The sequence below is a fragment of the Schistocerca piceifrons genome, chromosome 2 (genome assembly GCF_021461385.2).
Source record: "Schistocerca piceifrons isolate TAMUIC-IGC-003096 chromosome 2, iqSchPice1.1, whole genome shotgun sequence".
In the NCBI taxonomy this organism is placed as follows: Eukaryota; Metazoa; Arthropoda; class Insecta; order Orthoptera; family Acrididae; genus Schistocerca; species Schistocerca piceifrons.
In genome coordinates, this window is record NC_060139.1 from 105,319,988 (window position 1) to 105,330,594 (window position 10,607).

The 10,607-nt window shown below is 41.7% G+C and overlaps 1 protein-coding gene across 1 annotated transcript; it reads right to left on the minus strand.

Moving 5' to 3' along the window:
* Positions 1 to 1,038: 1,038 nt before the first annotated feature.
* Positions 1,039 to 9,567, minus strand: LOC124777121 (ras-related and estrogen-regulated growth inhibitor-like protein). The gene is made up of 6 exons (XM_047252407.1): positions 9,394 to 9,567; positions 8,431 to 8,531; positions 8,190 to 8,246; positions 7,569 to 7,645; positions 7,221 to 7,397; positions 1,039 to 2,752 (listed from the first exon to the last, which is right to left on the minus strand). The coding sequence occupies exons 2-6, from the start codon at positions 8,504 to 8,506 to the stop codon at positions 2,426 to 2,428; spliced, it is 714 nt and encodes a 237-aa protein (XP_047108363.1). The 5' UTR covers positions 8,507 to 8,531; positions 9,394 to 9,567; the 3' UTR covers positions 1,039 to 2,425.
* Between the last annotated feature and the right edge of the window lie 1,040 nt (positions 9,568 to 10,607).

Here is a 10,607-nt window from a genome sequence, read left to right on the forward strand (position 1 = left end):
AGTTCTTGGCCTTTCCTTTCTTCTCTCACCCGATTAGTTTGTTTTTGTAGCGTAATACCATGTGGGTACTGACACTGATTGTACAATTAAACGAAGGACGTGTGTCATAACTGGTTGTTTACATGGTATTCATTAATTTCATCACTGCAACTAATCAGCTCTAAAACCTACACAATAGTGGCATCGTGATACCACCAACAGAAAGAAAGTATTTTTCTCTTCATAATTACTTGTGGTTAACGCAAATTGCATTCTCATTCAAATTGTTCTTATTCCATTACAAAACGCCAGTTACTGAAACAAGGAAAAATATTTTTGGGTAACTTTACATTTCTATGAAAGCATTTCCGTATTAACATGTATGTTTCTCATATTCGTCTCATTTCTTACTGGGTCATTAGTTTAGAAGAAGTCTGCTGCTTATCAGCTTACAGAGTATCGTTTGTCATCAACTACATGGCATTTTCATTAGTGACCTAAATATGCCTTTGCAAAGGAAGTTGCAGGACGACAAAACTTTTTCAGTGATATAATTGTTTTGGTGCTTATTCCATTCCTGAACACGATGGTGTGTGTTTTACATGTCGTACACCAGAAACATAAGTTGAAATATGAATCGCTGTAGGAACAAATTTTTCGTTATGTGATCAAAATTCAGGCGAGTGAATGTCATATGACCTTCACTGTTTCTGAAGTGCCTCATTTACACTTTGCAGTGGTTGTATTAACCGTATCCTACGATTCTTCATCTGAACAGATTTCGCAAAAAGGAAAGAGAGAGGTGAATGTCATATGAACTTCACTGTTTCTGAAGTGCCTCATTTACACTTTGCAGTGGTCGTATTAACCGTATCCTACGATTCTTCATCTGAACAGGATTCGCAAAAAGGAACGAGAGAGATCGACATATAAGAAAATATCTGAATGGCACAAGGAATTAGGGGTAAATATTAATAGAAATGGTGATAGACACAACATCTTGTTAATTATTTTTATTTTCATAAAAAGTCAGTTTATAGAAAATACAACACACTTAGAAAAATCACAGCCATCTTATAGATAATTTTGTGTATATACTTCAATATCACTTTCAATTTGATATTAACTTACACTGACTTTCTGTTACCACCAAGTGAGTTTATTACAAAGAACGACTTGCTTGAGAGGTAAAAGAGCTACTTAAATCATAGTAGTAATTGTTTATCATAACTTATTGTTAGCTGTAGATACACCAACATCATAGATTTTAAAAGAGCTTCCGGAAATTTTTCTCTCGAAACAAATCGTTCTTAACATCAATGCATGAGAATCAATACCTAATTTCATTCCAAAATAACAACAGTATTCAGTTCATAAAGCATTATCAGAGGTTTGTTACTGACTGCTAATTAAACACAGTCTAAAATGACATTTCATTACAGAGAATTTTTCTCCTTATTATTAATATATACAAATACATACAAATTGTTTCCTACTGACTTACGGAATGTATTTCTAGGGATATTATGTCAGTCCTGTCCCGAATATAGTGAAGTCCATTTCTACTATCTGCTTCAAATATCATATGAGAGTTCATTTTCTCCAAGGTAATGGGATTTTCAAGTATGCAATCTATATTTTAAGGATGTGTTGCAAGTTTCATTAGTCAGTTACAATATCAAGAGGAGGCAGGAAACAACTTATAACAAAAGGTGGACTTAATAGGACTAATACTCAAATATTTGGCACAAATATACAGTGATCACAACCATTCAGACTCTTAGGCCGTATTTGTTATTCATTATTGTTGAGAAGTAACTGATAAAATTAGGCGTAGACAGCGGTCGATTTGAAATTAGACCCGATATCTATCAAGTGTCGCAGTATCTGATGTTTCCATACTGTACAAAACAAAGGATAAATAAGACACCTGTTTTGTATCCAAAGACTGTTGAGTATATCATGGAATGTAAATACTAGAAGAGAAAAATATAAGTGCCACTTGTTTTCATTTGGAAGTGATGGCAACGAATGTAAAACATTCGACAAAATTGACATATGAGGCCTTCGTCAGAACGTCATACGAGCAGTAGGGTACGTGTGGGAGAGACTTCAGGGAACAGCCCGTAAGAGGGTGAAGTTGGTATTTCCCGTTATCCTCTTGCTCTTCTTCCCACTGTACGCCTAGGGAACGCTACTCCTACATTCTCCTTACCCTCTCAGACCGTAAAAAAACCAAGGCGGAGTGAGGGAGAACCAAAACGCTAGGCAGGGCTGGCCCGCGCATCGGAATCCGCACGGTTGGCGCAGGGGGCGTCGCGAGGGCTGACCCTGCCCGCAGGCAGCGCCGCGCAGCTACTGGCAGGCCGAAGTCGACCGCTCGGCCGACCGGACAGCCGGAAGAGGTTCAAGAGTGGCCGCCGCCGGCGGCCGTCCCCCGGGAGAGTCACAGCGAGGCGGTGGCCGCGAAGTTGGGCCGCCGGCTGAGGACGCGCGTGCGGTGCAGGTCCGACTTGTGGAACTCGACGACGGTGCCGCCGCCCACGGGCAGCGGGGGCGGGTGCTGTTTGCCCGCCGCGGAGCCGATCAGAGTGCCCAGCATCTTGGAGACGGAGAACTTGCGCGCCTTGGGCTGGTGCTGCTGCGCTGCGCGGCACTCGGCCAGCAGAGAGTCGAACGCCTGGTAGAGGCCGGCCGTGTTGTCCACGGCGGACACCTCGTAGAAGGCGCAGCTTCCCTCGGAGGCGGCCTTGCGCCCTTCAGACTCCTCCACCTGCAACACAACCACATAATTTTGCGTTACAGGACATTGAACCAAACGTATAGTCGAAAATGTACATCTAAATAATCAGCAACTAGTTGCGTAATAGAAATTTAATTTCTTAACCAGTTTCGGACTTAGTACCCTTCCTCCGGAAATGATACATTATTTGCTAGTGTCAACAATCATATGCATACAGCATGAACCACATGGGCACGGCACTGTGCTGTGGGCATCTTGAAGTTGACACTCGTAAATAATGCGATAGGTATAACCTTCTGAAGAAAGGCACTAATTGACCGAAAGGGCAAGGTTAAGAAGTTAAATTTCTTTCATGCAGCTGGTTGCTAGTTATTTCCATATAAACAACTACAGTTACTGAACATTAAAAAGCACTAAACAGTCAAGAATCCTCAGGCTGAACATTTTTCGATTAATTAGAGCATTTTCACACGTCTAACGCAGTATGGTCAGGTATTCATTACTCTGGGGACAACATCTTACACGTTTCAACCTCATTAATTCCATATGGACTGTTCTACAGAGCTTGAAATCTCATTATCTTGCCACCTGCTCGATGACTATCTGAGGATATTCGTGTCTGATGCACACCTAGATGATTACTCTCAATTCTCACTTAAATATCCTGTATAAGGTGCATGCAAACACTTCCAGACTATCTTTATACAAACGAACTTCCAGCATGCCGGATTAATTGCAGGTCAACATTTTGTGTTATCAGTGCAAAGAAAAATAGACAAAGTTGAAAATTTCACTTGTATTTACATTATGATTAGCTTTTTTTCTGGAACCATTTTGAAATCATGTAGATAATCGAAATAGGACTTCCCAAAATATGAGAACCATGTCAGGATAACAAATATACACGTATAACCAAGTGCAAATGAACAGTATCCTCTTTAAGCGTCCATTTCCAGTTTTGTTATATATATATATATATATATATATATATATATATATATATATATATATATATATATATATATATGTGTGGTTCTTATATTTTGCGAAATACCATTTTGACTGTGTGGATGATCTGAAGATGGAATCTATCCCGAAACTAATGGTCAGGTAAATAAAAGCGAAATTTCCAATTTCGTTATTTTTCTGTAGTATATACCTGTTCCACTTCGTCTAGGGATCCTTGGCCGACACTTGTTTAGTTCGTTTACAGCCGTTTTTCCAGTGAAAGTAGCTAGCATTTTCAAATATTCACCCTCCATTGCCAGTGGCATACTGGGAGGTGAATCTTTGACACTGCTAGCCACCCGTTGTGGCAAAACGTAGGAAAAATCAATTAACAAATATCGACTCAAAATCCCGAGACGACAGCCAGGAGGCAACACGTTAACAAGAGGCCACGAAAGCCTCAACAGTTTTTTATTTTTCTACTGTTGCACTACCTTTGGTGCAATCTTACGAGGGAATAATAAATACCCAAGTCTTTTCGTTTGAGTTCTGATTTTTTCTAATTTTATTATGATGGTTTTTCTCACTATGTACGTGGGACTCAAGAAGATCTTTCGCCATTCAAAGAAAAAAAATAGTATTGAATCAGGTTTGATTCCTTAGGGAGCCTTATGGGCCCAGCGACTGTATTAATAACAAACAGTAAAGGGTTCAGCAATCAGTTACAATGGTATTTGCTGCCTATCTAGATTTCGGTCAGTTTGTGGCCATCTTCAGTGCAGTGAATGTAGGTTAAAACAAAAAAATCACTTGTATATGAACATAGTCCCAAATGGAGTATCCATGTCAGAGATTGAGCGCATGCGTGGATGAATTCAACCTCTGACATGAACAGTTCAGTAGGGACTATGTGCATATACAAGTGTCTACAATGTTTTAAGTTACATCTTCTGCACTGAAGATGGTCACACAGTGACGAAACCTAGATACGAAACCTAGATGCAAAAAACATCATTGAATCTGATTGCTGTAGCTTTTAATACTTCATAGTCATTGACGTTTCGTGAAAATATCTCGCCTCAAAGAAAACGCCTTTGTTTTAGAGGTTACCACTTACACTATCTCATCTTATCCGTGACCCTCTGTTCGCTACTTCGCGACAATACAAAATGATCTAGCATTCTTTGTACTTATTAGATGTACTCCGTCAGTCCTATCTGCAAGGACACCCATATCACGAAACAATATAGCGGAAGAGGTCAGAGAAGTTCATCCAGTATGGTGTGTCGGTAGTCTCTATAGTAGGCCTGTTTCACCTTATAAGTATTCTGCCAATAAAATGTACGCTTCGGTTCCCCTTCTCCAGAACATTTTCCGTGAGATGGTTCCAATTCGAGTTGATCGATCACTTTGTAATTTGTTTTGCTTTTCTGATGGCCTTACTGGACGGTAAGGAACGGGAATTGTACAGCCGAGGATCTCTAACGCTTCCATGGGGAACCTCAGGTATGACTTCAGTTCCGCCTATAACTCCTAACTGTGACCTTCCTGGTACAAAATCACGGACCTATCCACACAGCTGAGACTATCATCCATAGGGTTGCAGTTCGATTACAAATCGCCTGTGACGAATAGTGTCAAACGCTCTTGGATATCCAAAAATGTTGAACCAGTTTAAAATTCGCTCTCTACACTGCTCATTTTCCTGTGTGAACAGAGAGTCATTTGTGCTTCAAGTGAACTGTATTCGTCGATTTCGTGTTGGTTATCGACATGGGCCGATAATTTAGCGAATTAAATTTATTTTCTTCCTTCTGTTACCTGAGCAGCCTTGCAATATCGAGATGTTTTATTAGAGCTCATGGCGCACTATTAAACATCCCATTCCAGTTACGTCAGGACTTCTCTTTAATTCCGCACTATGCACAACTACGCACAATAAACCGGTATTTTCGGTAAGAAGCTATTAAAGTTCAAGGAATGTCATGCAGTGCAGTCCGGAAAGCAGTCCTTTCTGTCAGTGTATTGCGACGTATTTACTAGCGATAACTGATAATGTAGCCCTCTGAAATCTGGCTTAAACTCACGAGAGTACCGAACTGCTATGTGACTGGAGTAAAAGCTGCCGTTAAGTCAAGAGTCTGGCTGCGACGGAATGCGCGAGGCACTGACGAGGGCCGACCAGCCAGCGCACGGGGGCCAAAAATAACGACTGGCCGAGCGCCTTCGCCACAGAAGTCTTGTGGTGGGGAGGAGACTCAGTGGAAGAGAGGGAGGGAGGGGGGGAGATGGGGAGGGGGTTCAGATGCCGGGGCCGCACATTCATAGAGCCCCCCCCGAAGGTCGGGCGAGTCCAGGTACAGCCGAACCTGCCGGAAACCCAAACACCGCAAGCGGGCTAACATAACAGTCCTTGAGCGATGCGTAAATCATCTGGACGGTGGCAACATTTTCTGGACTGTTGAGATACGGGGCTGCTTATGACAGTGTGGGTGTAATACATCTATCACCAGAAACTGTCATTCGTCTGAAGACATTTCCATCAAGCGAACCTGCAGGATTCTTCCGGATATATGAGGGTGTCTATATGTATGTTACGAGCCCTTTAACATTATCTTTGATTTAGAAGTCTCCCCCCCCCCCTCCCCCCCGACTTGAAGGATCATACTCGGCTGTTATATCGATTACAGTCATCTTCTAATTGTGAACGTAATTAACGCACTGTACATAGCATCTACTAACAATAAAAATTGTTACAGTGAAATCCTTGCATAGAATCTTCAACAACTACAGATATTTCAAGTGACAAGTAATTCTGAGCAGCTTCTGTGTACTTCTTGGGCTGAAGATGCTTCATAATATCAGAGGAGTCACCATTTACGTCAAAGTCCTGCCACAAAGGGGTGTTTTAAGGCACTCTTAAGCCAATTGCCGACGGGTAACATCCTCAACAACAGTCGCTGTTTCGACAAATGAATGCGCCATCATTTAAACGAGAGATTGTTGGGCATGGCCACACATAAAGACTTCTAGTCTCACTTGTCCCTCGACAATGTACATTGTTCACCTGTCGAAATATCGGCTGTTGTCAAAGACGCTAGCTGGTTGCCTTCGCATAAGTTATCTGAATTTTCGATATGGCGGGAGAAATTCAAGTTTTCAGGTAAAATTGTATCCACGGAGACTGAAAATTATTGAGGTTAAAATGGTCTAGCCGTTCAAGGTTCCATGCGATCATTTCACAAGAATAAGTGCTGACTTTCACCAGTAACATGGTAAGCACAAGTATCTCATCTTTCTTATTGTTCTTCACTACATAAATGGAAGCCCTGTTACCACTATTTTACTGAATATTACTGTCCTTCATAATTTAATTGTAAAGGTTGTTCTTTATGTTGGTTATAGTTATTATTATTTCAAGTAATCTCCTGCTACAGAAAAGGAAACACTATACTGTCAGAGGAGAACAGTGCCTACAGTTCGGTGTCTAGCTTAGGCCTAAGCTAGACACCGACCTGGAGGGTAGAGTGCAGTAGACTGGAGTACTGACCTGCCTGAGGTGCTCGAGGTCTGCCTTGTTGGCCAGCAGAGTGGTGGGTCGGCCGGTCTTGAGAAGCCGCTGCAGAGCCGTGTGGGCGTACTCGAACGACTGCCGGTCCGTGATGGAGTAGACGAGCACGCACGCGTCCGACCACTCCACCTGCTCCACGGGCAGCGGGCTGTCGGTCTGCAACAAGGACAGGCAAACGAATCAGTAAACTCCGCGAAACCATTGATCGTACAACTCTACAATACGATCAAGACATAAAAACTTTTCATTTCGCTTTAAAGTAAAAATGTTCATGTTGAATGACTCATTACTGCTGATTACAAAGTATAATTGAGTGTCGCAACTCACCGTTTCACCAGATATGTCGACGATCTCGACATCAATTGGTGCGTTGTTCACCGTAACTGTCTGGCGATACAACAAATCTGTAACAAGGAGAGAAAAACGTTGTTGTAACAAGTTTAGACTAAAGTATATGTAAGGTGGAATAGGTATTCTACGAAGCTGTTAGCTTCCGTCTGATAACGTTAAATACAATTAAACTCTGAAAATTGGTAAAGATAGTGGGCTTAATTTCAAATGCATACATATTAATAAAACCGTATGTACTTCTACATTTCATGATTGACTGTAACACACGCTAAGTCTTGTGAAGGTAATCAAAGAACTTAATCATAGCCTTAAGAAGGTAAATATTTGATTCTTTCTGAATAAAACAATATAATTATTTCTTGTTGCGATTCAGCGCCGTGCCTTAAGTGGCGTAAAACTTAGCAAACAGTAATACACCTTTCAGTTTCAAAAATATTAGAAGTAAAACACTTTTATGGAAACTACTGTAGCTATAACTAACGAATGAAGGTAATTAATTCATAATGGAACTGGTGGAAATTTTTATGTATTCGATAGAACAGATTAATTTATTGCAAGTTTGGAATTCGGTAGCACAGTATTTCTTTACTCACTCACCTGTATCAGACCGGTACTCGCCGATGTATCTCTTGGTCAGGTACCGCACCGTCAGGGCTGCAACAACAAGAAGTAGTGTAATCATTAGCTCGAAATTTTAATCCACTTATTATTTTTAAAATAAACTTACAGTAACCATTTTCAGGGTCAACTACAGATTTTTTATAACTTTGTAAAAATGGTTGTGGTTAACAATACAATTAAAGAAGGAAGTGTGTTGTCGTTTCGTGTAGACACCCACCTGATTTGCCCACGTTGGCCTGGCCGAGCACCGCGATTCTGACGCGCGGAGCTGCGTTCTTCTCTTCTGTCTTCATGCTGATGAATGGGATGGCGCAGCACCTGCGGAGGAACAACGCAGAATCCGGTTAGCGCCGGGAAAACAAGCGTGGCCAAGTGGCCTTGGAAAAATAAAATAACACACCGCTTTACGCTCCAAGACAGATGTGAGAATTGACGATTTAGAATCACGTACTCATTGTAACAATTTCAGCAGACAAAGGTTAATTCATACAAATAAAGACGCAGACAAAGGCTTAAACACGCAAACAGTCAGCTGTGAAACCTCCTTTAAGTTTGCAAGCCTCGTATATTTAATTTACTAGTAAAACAGGGTGCCCTAAGACAGCAATGGAATTATTGGGCGTCAGTAAAGGCACCCACACTATGGTTGGCGAAATTCATGTTTTACATTACTAGCAAAACAAGGAGAAAGTGCCCATAGAAAGCAATGTAACTGCACATCTAAAGAAAACACCGACCCTTCATTTAGTGAGTATAGTATTTTACATGTTCTACATTATTAGCAACAACATCGTAAGCGCCTGACGAAAACAATGGAATTTAACGTATGAATAAAGTAACCTTTGCTTTTGATTTAAAACGTACTGAGACTGTATGCAAAAAAAAAAAAACAATTAAAACACTTTTAATAGATCTGAACGTCGCACTGATTCGTTACCAATTAGCCCTGATACTTCATACACTACTGAAAACTACTCAGCCACGAAAAATTTGTACAGTGGCTGAGAGACTAAACAGTTAGTTATATTGTTCTATCAAGAAGCGAATTGTGGACTTGTCACAGCTCATAACATCATTAACTAAATGAACTGAGTACAGAGGTGTATTCGCTGCTATACTAATCACGTAGCACAAACAGTAATAACGTTCTGTGAAAAAACTGCCTGAAGCTGCTACTTACAAATGAATCGCTGAGGACGAGATGGTGATCGGCTTGTGGTGTGACGAATTCACGACGAATTCCCGGGCACCCGTCAGTCAGCTGAGTTGACGCCGGCGGGCAGACAGTGGTAGTTGGCAGGTAGCGCTGGCTCGGTCTGCTGCTTCAGGCAATCCGAAGAGCACACAGGACACAGGCGGCAGGCTAACTGGAGCCGAGCGCGCCCGCGCGCTGCCTTTTAATACTTCATCCGTTGCCATGGCGACAGACGGTGGGCCCCGTGGGAAGGGATGGAGCGGCGCCTGGGCTGGCGCCTGCGCACAGCGCCAGCTGCGTCGCGGCTGCGTTACACAACAGGTGGGGGTGGGGCGGGCGCCGAGCCCCGCGTCGCGACGCCCGGAGCAGCCAGATGCGCGCCGACTGCCGCCGGCGTCGCATGAGGGGATCGCTGGTCGAAGCAACTTCAGCGTCGACACGAACAGTTCTTAAGTACAACAAAGCTCTCTTCCCATTATCCCAGTCCACCTCATAGGGAATCTTGAAGGAATCACAAATCTTACAGGCAAGGTGGAACATCTCTTTAAAAATGAGACAGATTAAAGTTTCGTATTAAATGTGGTTATTAAGTGACATCAGTCTTGCATCAGTTACACCGTATTTTTAGTAAAGGACATTTTTACGTATACTGTCAGCTGCTGTAGAAACGTTACTTATACCTGTAGTTTCGCCCTGTGTGCTTCACCTTCTGCCAATGGGCAAAACGACTGCTTAGATCTTGCTTCTGGTGTATTAAAGTGGTAGCCCTAATATTGACTTAAGCATGTAAAGATCTGTATTTGTTTTAATTTTGACATATCATGTAAGTACAGTTCTTTGCCTTTTTAAAGCAATTTCAGGATAACTATGTTTAATACATCGTTAAGTAATATGATAAGCCAGAATCACTGCAACGTGTTAGATGAAAGCGTTCAAGTTTCACAACACTTCAGTCACTCCATTGCATAGAGGATTACACAAGCGTCAAGTTGATCATAGAATCCATACAGTATGACGAGTGCAGATATTGTTGACTTAAAAATGGTAAGATTTTTCATTGATCTTCAAAGTTATTTTGCTAAGTTTAAATGGTTTACTTGTCTTGGGAACAGAAGAGACATTGAGGTCAGCTGTAAGAGGAGGTACTGTCCAAATAGGAATGAATTCTCTGAGGGGAAGAAAAATGTCCTATAAGAAAA